We start from the raw sequence: 20,359 nt of genomic DNA on the forward strand, positions 1-20,359 counted from the left end.
GAAGCACGACGCTGATTGCGCCGAGTGAGGGAGACTCGTGAAACTCTTCGCTGATTGCCTGCTGGTAATGTAGGGTCAACAAACCCCACTCAGGTGCGTTTACCGGACACGCACAGCATTTTAAACTTTTCTCTTTTGAATTGATTTGTATCATTTATGAAGATATAATGATATATTTAAACAGGGGGGCGATGGAGCCTTCTGCGGGCGACTTCATATTAAGGAGCTTGGGTCCCAGAGGATTCGTTAATCTGGTACGATGGGGATGGTTTAGTTTTATTTGTATGTGTTTGGGTGATTAGTTTACCTTTCTTATACTGTGCACTACTTTCATGTTTTTGTACTGTTTGGTGTTCTAACGTTCTTACCCGCCCCTACTGTACAAGAGCTTCATATCTCATCTATTTATATTTATCAAAGTTATAATGTGATTACATGAATTCTATAATATTCATGTATGGTGGTTGTCATTTTATTGTTTTCATTCTCAAAACGCCAAGACCTTGCTTATTAATATAGACAACTCGGTTGTCTAGCCAGGTTTTTTTTTCTCATCGTCTCCTTGTCATGGGACACTTCCCAGACAATAGGGTGCCATCTATTTAATGCCTCCGGAAATAATTGTCTGTCCACTGGGAGGCAATAAAAAGCTTTCAGGCTGGGGTGGCTGGCCTCCACCTCATAAAAATTCATCGAGCGACTTAAAAAAAACCTTATCACAACCGGCCATCAAAGGACTGGTCCTGTGATTTTCAAAGTTCTCACCCTGGTTACAATTAACTTTTTTGTCCAGTCTGTTGCTTCAACCCTGGGCATAGCAGCAAATGTACACAGATATACAAGTAAAACATAGCATTCAGATATCACATTCAAAAATAATTATTGGAAAATGCAGATATACAACACCAACAACGGTTGCCGAGTGGCTCAGGATTCAAAGCAATTAGCTTGAAGCTAGCTTTTAGTCGCCCATAATTCAACTGGGGTTCTCAATTATAAAGTTGTCTCCCGCTTATTTGCTCATGACTAATCAAATTTGTAAATTACAAAAAATATATATTTTAACAGACTTTGACTTTTAAACAACTTTATTCCTCCAGCGGCAATTGCGCTGGGGTCTTTCCAGTATACGAGCCTTTATGGAAACAATAAACAAACACCGGCCCACGCGCCGCACCGCGACGCGCAGCATTGGCACCAGTCACCACACACCATCCGCACAACATCGCCACCGCCCCACAACCAGTGTCCGATGTGCAAAACAATATGGCTGCAGACTTACACACACAAAAAAATGTCATTCCATTTGTATTTTCAAATTATGGTTTATTCTAGCGGCGACACATTCAGCTGTTGCGGGGCTATGAAAGGTATGTCCTTAATGTACTTAAAAAGGGCCTCACTTCAAAAATAGATATTAGCTTCAGATAGTGTGATATCATTTTCCAGGGCCTGACACTTTGATACGCTGCAGAGTTCTCAATGGCAATGTTTTCTTCGTGACAAGACACACAGGCCACAATTTTAACGTACCTGAGATAAAAGAAAATATTTTAATAATAAGATCATGGTCAAGTTGCTCATTTTAACAGGGGCCTTTTGTCTTGAGATTTAAAGGCAGATATGTTGAGCTAGATTGCCTAGCATGCTTTCTACTATGGCTGTGATAACTCATGGTGAACATTATGCAAAAGAACATTCAACACGCACCACACATCTGCCTTAGAATATTTTTTACTGATAGGAACCTCTGGTTACACCAGCCCACAGGGGATTATTTTGTCCGTCGTGCATTCCAAATATGGGAGGGGTGGGTGGGGCTGGGTGGGGAGGGAGGGGCTGGGTGGGGAGGGAGGGGCTGGGTGGGGAGGGAGGGGCTGGGTGGGGAGGGAGGGGCTGGGTGGGGAGGGAGGGGCTGGGTGGGGAGGGCGGCCACGGCACTCAATCTCCACATTTAAGCCGCCAATTCATTGAACCATCATTCGAGGCAAGGTCACTTCCGAATCGTATACAGCTCAGTGGGCCCTGCCCGGTCAAAATAAAACCTTTAGTTGAGCACTGTACACATTTCTGCACAGGGCACTGTACACACGTGTGCTGTAAGGCTTGTGCCCGCCCTCACATTCCGCCATATTTGCGGAATACATCACGCCGTCGTTGACCCTGGCCATTGACCGAGCAACCCAACGTTCCTACCAGCTCCCTCCGCGGGATTGTGTATATGGGTGCTTTTAATTTATGAATTAAATTCCTGGTCAACGCTAACATCTGTGGAGAGTGATGTCTGAACTGGTCCTGGGCTACTTTCTTCAACCTGCACTAACCATCGCGGTGAAGTATGGCAAAGCACAGCTGCCACGGATGGCGAGGCATTCTTCCAGCAGTAATTCGATGAAGGAGTGTAAGTGAAAAAATAATGTTATATATATTTATACTGGACAAAAGTAATGAAAATGATATTTCATTCTTATTGGAACATCAAAATATCACTTTTACTGAAAGTACATGGCAGCTATGTTACTTAGTGTATAGCTTTGCATCACCAACTGTGAATATAGACAGTAGAGTCTGTTCCAACTGTGAGGAACAATTTGATAATTATTACTAATACCTCGTAAACAAAAGTGCGTTCACATGGAGTTATACTTATGTGGTGCCTGAGTAGAGCCCACAGAATAATTGCTGGTTATAATTATTACTTTTAAATACCATTCTGTGTTATTTGTTTGACAACCTAACTGCAATTAAATTCGTAATTTTTTTATTGAAATAGCCAAAATGAAATCTGCAGTTGCTAGTATTGTTATTTCTTCCACATGTTTTAAATGTATAACTATTTAACTTAAGTAAAAAAATTCTAATGGTTTTCTCATTACATAATATCTTCACATAAAAACTATTCATATACAACATCAACTTAAAGGAATGTTTTAGTTAGGTTAAGGCAGCGAGGAAAATTATGTTTGTGTCGCAATGTTCTATCTTCTGCTTAATCTGCTCTGACAAAGGGCCTTTGTCTGTATCATAAGATTATATGCTTTTTATGAAGTAATATTTGTTGATGGTGTTATTTATTCGCTAGATTAGTGGATTTTTTATTTCTTCTGGCAGAAATCCATTACAACTGAAAATAAGCTTTACAAATTTGTTGTTGATGTTTAAGTATTTCAACCACAACTAAATTATATATAAATTCAATTAACAGAAGATTATTGAAATGCACTCTATATAAAATACTATTATATTGGTAGGAAACTCCTGGTTACATCAGCCCACAGGGGATTATTGTGTCCATCCGTCCATCGTGCAGAGTTTCAAGTTTAATTAATTAGGTATAGCCCTGTGAGCCATTCGGCTCTTGAATCGGGTGCAACCGCAACAAACAAAAAACATGAACAAGAAAACATCTTAAAGTGAATGTGACTAAGTGCAAACAGAAAATCCAAGAAAAGACAGCAAAATGTTGCAGAAAAAACACCGTACACCAACGCTGTGTCAGATGGTGACAGTCTGAGAAGTGAAAATCAACATGTTAAAGAAGCACTGCAAATGAACGGTTACAATGATGTACAACTCAACAGGGCATTGAATACCGAAACCAAATCAAATAACAAGAGCATTTAAACTGCCCAAGTAATTAAAATGATCAAAATACATTGCGGGAGTAACTGATAAACTATCCAGATGTTTAGAAAAAAAAACATCTTTGTCAGATTTGGCACGGTACATAAAATACAGAATTTAATGTCTGGTACAAAAGATGTATTACCGAAGCTATCAACAGAAGGTGTGTACAGGATTAACTGCACGTATGGTAAATGTTATGTTGGGCAAACAGGACGTATCATAAGCAGAAGTCTAAAAGAACAGATAAATATTAAATTATCCCAAATGCAACTGTCAGCAGTAGCAAAACACGCGTGCCAACAAGGACAATCAATTTATTTTAATAATGTTGAAGTTATGTGCAAAACTAGCTACTCCTGGCCAAGACTAATTAAATAACCAACCTACCTTTTATTATCGCGGTGATATCCCATGGTAAACATTACACAAAGGCACATTCTAAAACATGCACCACATTTGCCGAAAATGTAATAAGTATAACCAGTAAAAACAAAGTTTTTCACTATAAATCCTTTATATGCGTGGCGGCTAGAGTCCACTCGTCCTCTGGCTTGAGATGGCTGCCACCTATGGGTCAGATGATTGCATTGCACCATTAAGCAATTGGTAATTAAATATAATATTTTTGTCCTAAAAAGTGTAACATTTTGGAAAAAAAATATCACGAACATTAATTGTTATGCACAACGAGTCTGTGGAAAATGTCAGCTCGATTGGATCACGGGAAGTGGGTTAAAAAACGACCGAAAGATTTGCACGGTCCTAAGCAAGCAAGCGAACTTAATATAAAGGATTTAATAAATGATTTAAAAATATATTCGTCTGTGGAGGACGCGGGGATCGATCCCGCGACCTTTGGCATGGGAAGCGAGGGCGCTACCAACTGCGCTACTCCGCCACGGCCTGTGGAGGGGTTACCCTCTGAGCTCCTACACTGTGACGTTCAGCCAAAGCCATGAATGAGTTGTATTTGAATAAATGTAAAATAATTTTTTTTTGCCTAAAAAGTGTAAAATTTTTGAAAAAAATTTTCACGAACATTAATTGTCTCGCACAACGAGTCTGTGTGGGAAATGTCAGGTGGATTGGATCAACGCTTGTTCCATCAATCATCATTAGCACGTCCATTAGTAACCATGGTCCCGGGGAACCATACTGTCCCTCTATCGCTCCGTACTGTCTTTACATCACCCCCCCCCCTCTTAAAAAAATTGCCGTCCCCGGCTAACATAATTTTAAACAACTTATTTTAGGCCGAATCAACTCTTTTAACCCAACGCAACGCATAACCTCGGCCGAATTAAACATTTAACACAACGCAAGGTATTACCAATGTTCAAGAACCGAAAAGGAACAACTTACTCCTTAGAAGAACAATGCGGACAATGACAACCACAACCAAACCAACAACAACAATGCCAAATCCGAACAACGCATGCAACGCAGCCCCCGTGGTCAATACTTCAAGCCTCGAACATTTTGAACACACGATCGCCCCACAACACAAGGCAACCAACAATTTAATGGCGATGCGTCAACAAAATGTCCAGTTCTTGACGTCGGTCCTTCTCCCCAGGCAGATTTGTGGCCGTCAGTGGCCGTCAATGGCCAAAAGGGCTTGCACTCAAGCCCGGGGGTGAGGTTTGAGGTCTTCGGGCACTTCTGACGCCAGGGATTCGCAACTGGGGTGGAACAACACACATCCCTCAGCGTCTGATTACTCCAGCCCACCGGCCCAACCCGTCCGACATCCCAGACCCCGACCGCACAACACTGGGGATGAATGATTCAAGTCTAAGACGAACATACAGCTCCAAGCGTAACTTATGGAAAACTCAGCAGCGACATCTCACTTTCCCTTGCCCACACCGCGGCCGTCGAATTTCAACAACCTCCACCGGCCATTTCCCTGGCCAGTGCAATTTTGGGGACCAAAGCAATGGCACTTTGCAACCGACTCAGCCATGTTCTATCTCGTACTACACCTCCTCTGACTCAGTTACTTTCGACATATGCAGCCTGACCCACAGGTTTTACTGGTAATTAAGGTTCGTCCCTTCCTGAGGCCGGACCCCATCCAACATCTATAGGGGTGAACTTCCACAGTCAACATTCACTCTATAAGAATCACATTCAACAGGAGTCGCACTCAACCTCCTGCACCCTGAACTTAGGTTTAACTGCAACAACTCACCCTTCCACGCTTCACAGCATGTGTCCTAACACACTCCTGTTTCAGCGGTTGGCCCGAATCCGTCGCTCCTTGCTAACTTCGCTTAAGCAATACCCTCTTCACCTGAACCTCTGCAATTTCCATATCCCTGAATAGGACATGCAGGAACGGTTCCCAATTTCCACTTAACAGCGTTAGCACCCAGAGCGGTGTGAGTCCACGGCCCTTCTGCTCTAGATGGGCCAGGGAGGATCTCGGTCTCCTGCCCGCCAGGTCAAACCGTTCACAACAACGCAATGGGACTACTATCCCCCCAAGCAAAGTGAGCCCACAACCCAGTGCTCTAGACGTGCCACGGAGGGTCTCGACCTCCGGGACGTCAGGTCAATCCATCTGCCGCAACATGACAGGACCACTACTCGTGTCAGGCGGATTCTCTAGAGATTCCTTGAATATTACGTGAGCCAACTAATGCTCGGCGATGGGGGGATCCACGTAACATTTGTGGTCCCATGGCATCCAAACACACTCTGGTCATTCAATAATTGCGGGGGCATCTTGGTCAGGATCTGTGCCCCAGAGATAGGCCACAGCCAGTACAATACTGGCACCACATCTCAACCTCCCCTCACTCTGATGCAGAATACAACACCCCAAATTCCTCTGTTCGCCGCTACACACGCAATCACCACAGTGAACCACAACGATCTCTTAATTTAAAGGGCTTAGTGACCAAACGACTCCAGAATCACAAGTCCAAGGCACTCATCCCTTACCACATAATTTCACATCATACACACCATATACTATTCCCTATGAACCAGCTGCCCCTACCACTACTCGGCGTGCCTGAGTTTGGCCTCAACGAATCCCCGATGACCCTGATGCGCGGTGGTTTTTAGCGGTCGGGTGTCTGGTACATCGCAACTTGCCTGGGTGGGGCCGTAGCTGTCGATGAGGCGGTGGCCTCCATGATGTCCCCACGATGCTTGGCATCCCCGCACGAAGTAACGAAGCTGGCCGCAGCGGAGCAGGCGAGCCTGGGCGCCTGCGGCAAGGTGCCGAATCGGACCGGGATCGCAACTCCCAGAGCTACATTGGCGTCCCCCGTCGCCGTTGGTCCCCTCCGCGATCCACTGCCGTCACGTCCCCCGTAGATTCAATTTCTTCCTGCGACAGCTCCACGACAATCTTGGATGGTGGGCCAGCCAATTCGTCTCCAAGCCAAGATTTTCCGATCCATGCAGCCACACAAGTCCGTATTCGCAAGGTTTCGCACGCTTGCAGGCACCACTCGGGCCCAACGGTGGGTCATATACTGCCGACAGCTCCTTGTAGGCATCCTGAAGCATAGCCCTCTTTTCTTCCGGAATGGCCCAGAACACTTCAAGGCCATCATCGTCAACAGCCATAGGCAAAGCTCTCAACACCTCCTTCTCCATCCAGCCGACAGACCGGTATGCTGCTCCAAACTGGTGGGTGAAGGCATTCTAATCTCCTCCCGCCGCCGTAAATTCTCTGATCAAAGGCAACCTTCGTGGTTGCTCGGTGACCACTCGCCTCGCCGCCCGAGATGACACCGCCTCTGCTGCCTCCCGCGCAGGGTTAAAAATGGTGGCCGTCGGTTGCGTCGCCACCCACAAAATGGCGGCCCCCAACCGTGTGTTCTCCAGTGCAGGAAACCCCGACCGCAGGCGGCCGCTCCACTATCCCCGGCTGCGCTGGCTGTCGAAGTCGCCGCTCTCTTCATCACCACCAGCTCAGCAACGGTCAAAAGGAGCCGATCTGCCTTAGTCACCAGGTCTTGCCACTCTTCCGTCACAGGTGCCGCTTTTTCTGCACACTCGGGCTTCGTCACCTGGCTCCCGGGGCTGCTGGGGGAAGTACTTGGTCATTTCCTTTCTCCGTCTCTGAAGATGCTACAGGTGGATTCTTACTAATGCCTTTCTTCGGCATTTAACAATAGCCACTTCTGACACCACTAATGTATCTCATAAAGACACCGTCTTGTCTTTGTATATTTATTATGACTAAGGTCCGCTGACAACTCAACGAGTAACCATGAGTGACTATATACACTTGGGAAGTTACACGACTCTATTCTGGGATAACACATCTCTAGTCTCAATACAACTCAAACGATGGAGACAACCCATTCCAAGGCGACAATGATTTCCCACACCAACAGTCCCCAGGTCTGGTTTGCGCCGGTTATTATGCCTCACCCGATCCGGCCACGCCCTTATTCCTGAATTCTCCTCACCACACCTGGCTTGGTCAATCTCCACCCTTATTACACTTTCCCACCATTGGATCCCGTGCTCCCTCTCACATTACCCTGTCAGCACTTGTCCCATCAGCTTTAGCATGTCCACTTGTAACCATTGTCCCAGGGAACCACAGTCCCTCTAGCGTTTCATACCGTCTTTACACATGTTTAAGACAGGCTGCATCCTCTGCATGGCTCTCCCCCCAAATGGGGGCCGATAAAAAGATACATGTTCATTACCCTACAAAAGCAGGGACTGGTTGGCAGCAGTGAATTAACAAAGGGCAGGAAGAAGGGGTGGGTGAGGGAGAGAGTATAACCATTCCAACTAGAGACTGGTGCCTGTCTCTAGTTGGAATGGGGTTGGAATGGTCTTTCCAGTTTGTCCAGACAATTTTGCCATGTGGGTTTGGTTTTAAACTCCATAAAAGATCAGTGCACCCGAGAGGCCTACCTCTGTACCACAGTTGAAATAGTCAATAGCCTGAGAACTAGGGACATATCTCGGCACAGCCAGATGGCCTTTATGGTGCCTTGTGGACATCTAGGAGCAGGTCTGGGGAAGAGTTTAAGCCCTCCTTTCATTAGTCAGATGAAGTCCAATCTCCTCTCTCGTGGATCCACAGCGTGGCCGGGTAAAGCAGCTTTGAGTGCACACGCTTCCCTTTCCATCACCTCTATGTAAATGGGAGTTTCATGGTGCAGTCTTTGAGTTTAGGATGCAATGTGGACTGTGGAACCAAAGGCATTGGATTCCACTAGAAAACACCCTGGGAGTTAATGCCACCAGGCTGGGGTCAAGGCACCCCAGAAAGCTCCAAAGCCAGCCCAAACCCAAGGTGAGCGAATAAAGGTTACAGTACATCCTTCTGTTGTTGGTAATGTGTGCAAGATGGTGCTGGTATTTTTAGGCAGGCAGTTGCATCTATACGTGGGCTCAAATCATGAGGCCCTCCCAATTTGAAATGCTCACTGCCCCCAGTGGGGCCCATGCAGTCTTCCCCCTGAAAGGGAAAGCCATAGCAAGGTCACATGGCCCCCTTGGGTTGAGGGTGTGTAGGCCTCCTTTTGGCTAGGTTCATGCCACTCAGAAGGGCCCCACCGCTCTAAGGGATATCCACAGATTGAACGATTATATAATCACACCAAAAACCACCATTCACCATTAAGTCACGTTGCCTTTACCACACTGCCCTTGCCACGCTCGGTGCAGGAGGCCACAACCGTGTTGAAGGCTTTGCAGCATGAATCTGGTAAATGGTACACCCTCGGGCAGGAAAGGGAGTGCGCCTCCACAGGGAGGGCTACGCGGAATGTCCTCCCATACCAAATAACGAGGACAATGGGAGAAAGGAGAGAGAGACATGTTGGGGGGTGGCCTCAGTCTGCAGCCAGGCTCGTCGGCAGAGCAGAGGGCCATGTGACACTCCCCGGAGTAGCAGCTAGGACAGCTGAGATGGTGCACGAGAGCCAGCTCGGGCCGGCTCCTGCTGCACTCAATGGCTCTGCATCGTGCCAGCTAGCCAATTCCACTACTGGCTCCTGTAGGCCGAGATATTGTATAAGTTTTACAGATTTAATTAAAAGCAGTTCAAAGGTGTGTGGATACGCACAGTAAAAATAGGCATCGAATCCAAGATGGGGTATAGGAAAAAAGGTACTTTTATTTTAGATACCTGCAACGTAAGAAGCAGCTGCAATTTGACAAGAGCCATTTCCAAAAATACATTTAAACCCAACCCTGCCTCACCAACGGTGCACATCATTAGCAGTTCTGAACGAGTAGGTTCGTGTGTAAGAAAGACAAACCAGGCATTCATAAATTCAGCTGTGGGGTCAACGCGTAGAACAAATTTAGGAACACTTGGGGAGGCATTTAGGACCCAAAATTGATGGAAAGCGTTTGGGCCATTTCACAGCTAGACACTTGAATTTGTATTTCACGATCAACATTGCGTTTTGACAGTCTCGACACCATGTGTCGTCTGCCACAACAGGATTGTGTACACAATGGATTAATGTAAAAGTGTTACATGTACAAAAAGCCGTTTCTACAAATTGGTTGCAAATGGCTTAAAAATTGCAATGTACCAGTTAGCAAATTTCAGACCCTTCAAATTGTGCAATTAAGTGCAGAAAAGCTGTAAGTGGCATTCAAACGTTCATGTAGTGCATATTTAAGTGGTCGTCTTCGAGTGTACAGGTTAAGTAGAGGTAGATTCTGAAAAACAGCGAAGTGAAGAATGGTTCGGGAACAAAAATTAAAAGGACATCTGGGGAATGTGCAACTTGACTCGTATGCCACTTTTCATAATTTACGTGGTGATCGAATGCTAGGTATAAAAATTGCCCCCATAATTACCGACAGAGCCGACCAATCCTGCACGCCATGCATGGGCCCTAGCTTTGTCTGTATGGCAAACATTTTTTGCTCTACCTTTGAAGAAAACCTTTCCATTTTCACCATGGTTGTCATTTGACCCGACTTTACTATGTCGAGTCTCAGGTGAACAGGCCCATGGGACTGGTTGAGATAAACAATGGAGCCCACAAAGGGTTTGTTTTACGTCGAAACACAAGAAATTGCCAAGCTTAAAATGCAACATCTTTAAAATGCAGCCAGCATAAATATAATTAAATTATTCATGGTCAACTTTAATGTGTTGTACAAAAAACATACCAGCAACCTCAGTTAAAAGCAAACATTGTTGTAATATTCTTTGGTTCTTTTCGGTTAAGTCACGTCTAAAAATAAAATAACAAATTAAAATAACATATTACGACGTTTCGATTGCAACACAAGCAATCAGGTATAAGCTTATCCTTTTTCTTTCTGGCTATTTGTTCTCTCTGCCTGTGTCCTCTTTGGAATTTTCACTTAAAATTCTAACTTAGCAAATTTTGAAACACGTAATCAACCAGGCTATGCGTTAATTGTGTGTTAACCGACTCTCTGTGTTGTATTACACCACATTTCGATATTTTGCTGGGTTATTTAATTTTCGTGTGCCTGTCTCCTAGTTTTCAATTTTGCGTGCGCGTTCCACATTGTCATCTTACTTGCAGCAGCAGCAGTACGTTGGCGTACACTCATTGATATGCTAATTCTCTCTGCCCCCTCCCTCTCTCCGTTCTCGCCCCCCCTCTATATTTACGGGACCGTCATAGAGACAACCCCTCTCTTTGTGCCGATGTGTGTCCTCTCTGTGTGCCGTTGTGATGTCTGTGTGCTTGTATGTCTGTCTATAGTTTTCTAGTTAGATTTTTTTGTTGCTATTTCTTTTATACCTGATGATGATTGCTTGTGTTGCAATCGAAACGTCGTAATATGTTATTTTAATTTATTATTTTATTTTTAGACGTGACTTGACCGAAAAGAACCAAAGAATAATTCCTGCAGTCACGAAAGCTCCTAAATTAAGATTGTTGTAATAAACAATTGTAATATCAGAAAACACAAGTTGGAACTATATTTGAGATGTACATACCACTGCAAACGACACCAGCATCTTCACCATGAACACAGTTGTGTTGCCCCCATGGCAGATGAGGACAATTTCCTAAAGAGGACTCGGATCCATTGCATGTCACATCATCCAACAAGATGGCACCAATGCCCTGACCAAAGTAGGCATTTGATTGGGCAGAAAGAGCAGCTCCACAGCCGACCTTTCGGCAGACAACCTGGGCATCATTGATGTTCCAGTAATCATCACAGACCGTGCCCCAGGAGCCAGCATAGAGGACCTCCACCCTGCCTTGACATGGGTTTCGTCCTCCAACCAGGCGAATTGCAGATTCTGGGAGTGATTGTTGAAAGTCAAAAGTTTCAGATATAAAATCACATGCTACCATTTGGAACCAAACTTTCATTCCAGGATGTATCAATTACAAATTCCAAACTCACCAATCGGTTGAGATGTCGGCTGGCTTTTAGTGGGTGATGAGCTTGTTTGAGCTGCAACCAATGAAGCGAATGTTAAAATGGCGTTTTCCTTTATTCGAGACAAGGACGGTGAAATACACACAATAAACTGTCATTGCAATGCGACTTTTTAATACGCGACACATATTAGCACTTAAAGTTAAAATGAAATATTTTGAGATGTACAAACCACTGCAAATGACACCAGCATCTTCACCATGAACACAGTTGTGTTGCCCCCATGGCAGGTGAGGACAATTTCCTAAAGAGGCCTCAGATCCATTGCATGTCACATCATCCAACAAGATTGTTCCAATGCCCTGACCAAAGTAGGCATTTGATTGGGCAGACAGAGCAGCTCCACAGCCGACCTTTCGGCAGACAACCTGGGCATCATTGATGTTCCAGTAATCATCACAAACCGTTCCCCAGGAGCCAGCATAAAGGACCTCCACTCTGCCTTGACATGCGCCTACTCCTCCAACCAGGCGAATGGCCGTCTCTGTGAATTAAAGAAATGTACACTGAATAAATTGGCAAGCTTTAATATAGAGTAATGTAAGATCATAATCGGGCTTTTCCCCTTTTTCCTGCAACAAAACCGAATCCTTGTAAAAAGACTTCAGTTTTGTTGGGGAAAAAAAGGGGGAAACACTATCATTATATTTTGGTACTGGCAAAGGTCTCATGATGTAAATGAGCCATCATGTTCATGTTTTCCCAACTTTGATGATTTGAAAAGTAAAATTTTTTAAAACGTGGTTATGCGTATTTAGAGAAACCTCCATTTAAAACTAGTATGAATTTGGATCTCCATTTCTTGACAAATTGATACTCACCAGGGGCTTGAGTTGTTGGCTGCCTTGTCGTGGTTGATGTACTTGTTTGAGCTGTAACCAATTAAGATTTCTCACTTTAAAAGTTGTATTTAATTTACCAACAAAAGTAAAAAAAACTGAATTAACATTATGTCATTAATATAAAATACAGCAAATCATTACCATTTAATATTAGGTAAATAACATTTGGAACTTTTATTAAAATATCTTTTGAGAAGTACACACCGCTGCAAATGACGCTAGCATCTTCACTGTGGCTACAGTCATGCTGTCCCCATGGGCGATGAGAACATGATCCCAGAAAGGATTCAGAACCATTGCATCCGACATCATCCAGCCAGATGGTGCCAATGCCTTGACCAAAGTAGGCATTTGATTGGGCAGAAATTGGAGCTCCACAGCCGACCTTTCGGCAGACAACCAGGGCATCATTGATGTCCCAGTAATCATCGCAGACCGTGCCCCAGGAGCCAGCATAGAGGACCTCCACTCTGCCTTGACATGGGCCTCCTCCAATCAGGCGAATCGCTGATTCTGGAGAGATGGTGATTGTAAAAAGCCAATAGTTTATTATAGTATGTCACATATGCTACCATTGGGAATTAAACTTTGAATGCAGGATGTATCAATTTTACATCAATTACAAATTCTAAACTCACCAATCGGTTGAGAGGTCGGCTGGCTTGTGGTGGGTGATGAGCTTGTTTGAGCTGTAACCAATAAAATGAATGTTAAAACGGGTTTTTTTTTTACCCGAGGCCCAGACAGTGCAATATATAATTCTGTTAATGTAATAAACAGTATATATTAGACGCATGAGCACGGCATGTTTAAATACAAATTTTGAGATGTACACACCACTGCAAATGACACCAGCATCTTCACCATGAACGCAGTTGTGTTGCCCCCATGGCAGATGAGGACAATTTCCTAAAGAGGACTCGGATCCATTGCATGTCACATCATCCAACAAGATGGCACCAATGCCCTGACCAAAGTAGGCATTTGATTGGGCAGAAAGAGCAGCTCCACAGCCGACCTTTCGGCAGACAACCTGGGCATCATTGATGTTCCAGTAATCATCACAGACCGTGCCCCAAGAGCCAGCATAGAGGACCTCCACCCTGCCTTGACATGGGCTTCCTCCTCCAACCAGGCGAATGGCTGTCTCTGTGGATTAAATAAATTTACATTCGTAGTGACAAATGGGTCACTACAGCACCAGTTGCCAGCTACTGACAGAGGGGAACTGGTCATTTAGTAGCCCTCTGCCAGCAGGGTACACGATGTTATGGAAAGGGTCCCTCGGGGAGTATTGTTATGGTGGCTGGCAGTGGGGGGTATTGGAGTACGTAGTAGCCAGATTGGCTGGCAAGGGGACGTGACAGGACAAAGCGAGGTGGGCCATTTAATGACAAATTTACTCACCAGGGGGTTGAGTTGTTGGCTTGCTTGTAGTAGTTGATGTACTTGTTGGAACTGCAACCCATTAAGATTGCTCGTTTTAGAAAGTGGTATTGGATTGCGTAACTAAGTCTATTGTAGAAACACTATTTCATGCAACAGAAAAATATTACAATTTAATATAAAACAAAAATTAGGACGTTGTATTAATATGTATTTATAATGTACCCACCACTGCAAATGACACCAGCATCTTCACCATGAACGCAGTTGTGTTGCCCCCATGGCAGATGAGGACAATTTCCTAAAGAGGACTCTGATCCATTGCATGTCACATCATCCAACAAGATGGCGCCAATGCCCTGACCAAAGTAGGCATTCGATGGGGCAGAAAGAGCAGCTCCACAGCCGACCTTTCGGCAGACAACCTGGGCATCATTGATGCTCCAGTAATCATCACAAACCGTACCCCAGGAGCCATTATAGAGGACCTCCACTCTGCCTTGACATGGGCCAACTCCTCCAACCAGGCGAATCGCCGATTCTGGAGATAACGGGATTGTACAAAGTTAATAGGTTATTATAGTACTAGCCTATCCAAGGATGGGTGTATTGCAGTTAATCTGAAATAATGACCCACTCATGATTATTTATGAGGGGGGCGGGGGGGAAAGCTCTATGTGGAGTGACACACGGGACGGACATTATTGGCTCATGATAGTAATAAATTACCAGGAAGTATCTGGCACCATCTGGGGGAAAAATACATTTCAAAAACTTCTAAAAATATAATATACATCCACAAGTAGCAAGCTACTGTGAAATCCCGGCGTTCCATTTGTCCATATCAAAATAAGGAGGCTTGAAGTCCTGGAAATCAAAAAGAGCGTTGCAGGTAAATAGTTGATCTGAAAAAGGATTCTTAAAACTGGCGGCCACCTCGCACAATATTTTAACCCCCCCCCCCCAGGTATATATTTATATTACACACACCTACACAATAGCGAGTAGTGTTTAGTGACTATAGTAGTATTTACTGGCAATATAGCAGTATCTACCGACTGTACTATCAACCAACTACTAACGCGACAGTAGAATTATTAACCAACTATCCAGGAGTATCTCCTGACTGTAGTATTTACCAACCATAGTATTGTGTACTAGCTGTAATAGCTATACTAACTGTATAGGAGTGTAATGGTTGTAGTAGCAGGTATACTCAATAACAGTACTAAATTCTTGACTGCAGGAATTCATAATCTTCAGTTCTACAGATAAAGGCAACGTAGAAAATAGTGAAATAATAAATGATAGAGAAAATAAATCATGAGACAAAAACCACTAATGTAGACTTGTAGCCTGGTTAACCTCGGTGAGCATATTGGCAGTCAAAAATGGTCATTAAATGCTTACTCAGTTTAATAACCATTACTACCAGACTACATTATAGACTGCCAGTACACTCACTCCGATTAAGAACCAGGCCAGTCTGCATTAGGGTGTTGCGTTCCATTATTTTTACAATTTTTCTATCTACGTGACTTTACCGAAAGAACCAAAAATAGTACTTCAGATGCCGTGGTGAGGCGCGCAGAGCCCCCGGCCTTGCCTAGGATTGCCCAGCCGGCCGAAGTGGCACCTTGGCAGGCTGTGGTTGGGCTATCATCCCCCCCCCCACTCTACAGTAATAGTATCCAAGCACTATAACATTAGCATCTCTCGACCCTACCGTAGTAAGTTCAAACATTGGGGTGGTGGGCCATTACACTTTGAAGAATTCACTTCAGCGTTGTGTATTTTTGTACGCTAATGAGAATCCCCCCTCTGGAGTGCGTTGCTAGGGGCAACCACAGCTCGGCTTTGGTCGCGCATGTGTAGTTTGGCACACGCAGAGCGGCATAAGATAATAAATAGCACTAAAGTGTCAATAACTACTTTAAAGTTAACGGATGCAAAAATGGAATAGCGCTGGCTCACCACAGGGCTTGGTGCATGGTAACTGGGCACTTTAAAAAAAAAAGTAAATCCCACGGTTTGCGAGCCAAATCTTTTGGAAGTTATGTACATCGACAAAAAAAATGACGCCTATAGGCAAGATATAATCACACATGCTATCATTTGGAACCAAACTTTCATTGCAGGACGTATCAATTCAAAAATCTAAACTCACCAATTGGTTGAGATGTCGGCTGCCTTGTAGTGGGTGATGAGCTTGCTTGAGCTGTAACCAATAAAGTGAATGTTAGTGTTTTATTTTTATCCGAGGTCTCGACAGTGCAATATATAATTAACTTTGACACATGTGCATGTCAAGTTTAAATGAAACATTTTGAGATGTACACACCACTGCAAATGACACCAGCATCTTCACCATGAACGCAGTTGTGTTGCCCCCATGGCAGATGAGGACAATTTCCTAAAGAGGACTCGGATCCATTGCATGTCACATCATCCAACAAGATGGCACCAATGCCCTGACCAAAGTAGGCATTTGATTGGGCAGAAAGAGCAACTCCACAGCCGACCATGCGGCAGACGACCTGGGCATCATTGATGTTCCAGTAATCATCGCAGACCGTGCCCCAAGAGCCAGCATAGAGGACCTCCACCCTGCCTTGACACGAGCTTCCTCCTCCAACCAGGCGAATCGCTGATTCAAGGAGAAAGTGTTAATTGCATTAGAATTTCTACCTCACACCCATGAAGAATGTTCATATACTTGATAAAAAAAAAGTCATTTGTTCTCACACGTATTTAACACAGGAAATCCTTGCCCATCGCGGTTTTGTCATAATACGCGTTTCACCGATACAGTTTACCCAATGAGGTGTCTATTTCGGACCACAATGGTGGTGTTCCATCCGTTTTCATCTTCGTGCCGACTAGCACTGCATCCGTTTAAAAAGGTGTGAAGGAGATCGATAACGATTAATTTACAAAATGTATACCACGAATGTATTTTTTTTTCGTGTAATAATGTAACACAAATGGCACATTGCATCTAGCTGCCCTTCCGTAGAAGACGTTAGTCATTCAGATGCCGAGGTGGTGACCCATGACCGTTCACGTGACACTGTTAGGGGCGATCTTCAGGCCACCAGTGGGAAGAGTAATGGAGACGGGTTTTGTTTTGGAGGCGATAATGAAAAATAAAGCATCCACAAGAGACGCGGCATCTTTTAGGATAATAGCAAGGGTGGAAATCTAGGAATTAGTTAAAGAAAGAGGGGGTGGTCATTTCAAACTTGGTAACAAACCTATTTTTCCTACGAGGTGTATTATTTGTCGAACACGGTTTTGAGCGACATGTAACCCTCAGCGAGTTCCGACTACATTGTCATTAATCATCAAGCAGTCTTTATTCTTTTCACCGTCTTGGTTTTACTTTTCGTTTTTGATCGCGTAAATATGAATGTGGCCAGACCATCATGGGTCATCCACATTTCTAAAATCAGAGGGTTACGCGAGTTTACCGAAAGAACCAAAGGAGTAGACCTAATTAGGATAATCTTTTGAAATGATAAAAATAATATTTTAACCGCCGGTGGTGATTAAATGCGAGCAGCCAACAGGTATTGCGATTTTTTATGCACCAAAAACGGCCAGATGTGCAACACACGCGCAAGTTTTAGTGATTAACTGTAGATAACGCAAACAATAAGAGAGATCAATTGTAAGTTATACGAATACATTAACTCCCCGCCCCTTCTCTTCACACGCAATTGGCTCACAAGTGACACCACATGCATCCTTCCGTTTAGGACTGCAACAAGATTTCTCCACAATGCTGGCTGTCGCCTGATGAGGCTGGTAGTAATTACCAACGAAACTATATTCAAAATGGTAAATGTGGGTTTATTTGCAATACCAGTTTGCGGAACTAGTAAAACATCGTTTTGTTTACATAGCAAACCTTACGAATTCGTTGCCAGGTGGTGGGTTTAACAAACCCCATTTATATTTACATGACTGCAGGAATTCATATTCTTTGGGTCTTTCGGTAAAGTCACGTAGATTGCATGAAACAAAAAAAATTATAGTTACGCAATCTAACCAGAAAACATGTATACTTTTAGGGAGGTATAGAGTGTTATTCATATTTGAGCAAGGGTCACGCAAGGACACTTTGAACAAATGAATCCACGACAGACAGCTGGTGCATAGCCAGGCGCAGGAAAGCATGGGATTGGTTGAAGACTTGGCTAAAGCGATTTGGTGGCAAACAGAAAATGAGGGGAGAGATCAATGGACATGATTGGTGGAAGGGATGAAGATTAGAAGGACCTCCCAGAATTTTCCAGAATGAAGAGGAGGTTGTACAAAGGGGGTGTGACGTGTCATCAGCACGTTTTCGCTGGGGGAGCGAGCTACCACAAGAGTATGCATCGTGTTGCATGGAACACAGTTATCAAGAACTCGTCTGGACAGCCCTTTAAGATGTAACAGAGTTGTATATTGATAAAATCTGACTAATCTTTAATATGCATTATGCACATGTTTACATAACATGCATATCCTTGCAAATTGTAAGCATCTTGTATGTTGAACTTATTTTCGAACCGTACGTAGCCAACCGTGCAAATTGGAGGCGCAGGGGACGGAAACACAAACATCTGTTCTAAATACGTTTTTAATCTGTTGTCAAAGTGCATGTCAAAATCTGATCCGAGCATGGATCCAAGGACAAAACAGTGTTACTGCTTTCTGTAATGTGGTGAATTCTTTGTACATGGTTTTATGATTTCGATATTTCAATCGTAAAAAGGTATTGATTTGTGATACCTTGTCCCGTGAAATCGAGCGGCCTTACGAGTGCTGTTTAGAGCGTGAATTGCACATTCTTTCAGAGTGGTCGGATTGTATCATCATACCTTGCTGAGCCGTCACAGCCTGGATCGTGAGGACGAGGAGAAAAATGACACCAGACATGATGCCCTGGTTTTACTCGCACCTTGGTTTAAACAAAGACAAAGACCCTCCAGTAAAGCCTTCAGACTGTTGGGGCAAGCACTGTTACAGATCACCTATGAAGTCTGACACGGCACAAGAGGGTTGATGGCCACCCCACCAGATTCTCACTTGAGGCAGAGTCGATCAATGTAAGCCCAGAACCAGATCAGATATCAGTCACTGATGTGTCTGTCTACACGATTAACAAATTCATAATTATTATTTTAGTTATTGAGAGAAGTACGTTAAAAAAAAAAAAATCCACATTCGACAAAATAGCATTTACCGTTTCCCCCCGCATATAACCTGCAAAAAATAGCGTTTTGTGTAAAACAAATCCGAGATAGCCCGCACGCATTCATATATTTAACGTCGTTACCGCAGCTTAATTCCATCATTAATACGAAGTTTACATGTGTAATACATTCCACTATCAATTGTTAACGTTAAAATAATAAAGTGCACAAAGAAAACTAACCGGAAACGACCATTTTTTAAAAACAGTTAAGTAGCAAAAATATATACAATAAATATTGTATATACAATAAAGAAAAAACACGTAACTGGTAGATAAGCAAGTACAGATTTAGCACTGGTAGATTGCGCACTGCACAGGCAATAGCGGCACTAGCAACGCCATTGCCTCGCCCCCAACCCCCCCCACCTCTCCCGTCGCCGGTAAACAAAGTGCGTCCACTTCAAACAATTTTCGTTTCATTGTACAAACAATTCGAATAATTTAAGACGCCATAACATGTGCAATTTTAGTGCGAGTGGTTTATTCAGCAGTGCTTTAGTCAAAGTTAAGTGTTGCATAGGGGGATCGTCCAACCATGAATCAATTAAAACGCGTTATGACACGTCACGTGCAAAATATTTCTGGGATAGCCCTGCACCTCCATATACCCCGCAGGGTCTTGTTTGTATAAAAGTGGTCTACCCCACGGGTTATATGCGGGAAAATACGGTAATCGAGCCAATGATAGAATGGGATTCAAACTACCATGGTTTGGTTGTCATAAAGCCAGGAAACCGGAAACCACTTGGGCTATCGAGTGTTAATTTAAATGGCAAGAGGTAGGAGTGGGGAAAAAATGCACACTTTTGGATATCGACATCTCAGAACAAACTATGAAGGATTTAATATTGATGCCAAATGATTTGTTCGTGGC

General features: G+C 43.9%; 1 protein-coding gene across 1 annotated transcript in view; it reads right to left on the bottom strand.

Annotated features, from left to right (window-relative positions):
• Positions 1 to 9,713: 9,713 nt before the first annotated feature.
• Positions 9,714 to 20,359, bottom strand: part of LOC144720764 (scavenger receptor cysteine-rich domain-containing protein DMBT1-like) — a 28,044-nt gene continuing 17,398 nt past the window's right edge. Inside the window, exons 12-23 of the mRNA XM_078597789.1 lie at positions 16,582 to 16,887; positions 16,408 to 16,458; positions 14,470 to 14,781; positions 14,262 to 14,312; positions 13,692 to 14,003; positions 13,493 to 13,543; positions 13,059 to 13,367; positions 12,834 to 12,884; positions 12,185 to 12,496; positions 11,977 to 12,027; positions 11,558 to 11,869; positions 9,714 to 10,290 (exon numbers count right to left, since the gene is read on the bottom strand). Of these exons, the coding sequence (XP_078453915.1) occupies positions 10,274 to 10,290; positions 11,558 to 11,869; positions 11,977 to 12,027; positions 12,185 to 12,496; positions 12,834 to 12,884; positions 13,059 to 13,367; positions 13,493 to 13,543; positions 13,692 to 14,003; positions 14,262 to 14,312; positions 14,470 to 14,781; positions 16,408 to 16,458; positions 16,582 to 16,887 (2,135 nt within the window). The 3' untranslated portion in view covers positions 9,714 to 10,273. The remainder of the gene's footprint in view (positions 10,291 to 11,557; positions 11,870 to 11,976; positions 12,028 to 12,184; positions 12,497 to 12,833; positions 12,885 to 13,058; positions 13,368 to 13,492; positions 13,544 to 13,691; positions 14,004 to 14,261; positions 14,313 to 14,469; positions 14,782 to 16,407; positions 16,459 to 16,581; positions 16,888 to 20,359) is intronic.

The sequence above is a fragment of the Lampetra planeri genome, chromosome 9 (genome assembly GCF_965212315.1).
Source record: "Lampetra planeri chromosome 9, kcLamPlan1.2.h2, whole genome shotgun sequence".
Taxonomy (NCBI): domain Eukaryota; kingdom Metazoa; phylum Chordata; class Hyperoartia; order Petromyzontiformes; family Petromyzontidae; genus Lampetra; species Lampetra planeri.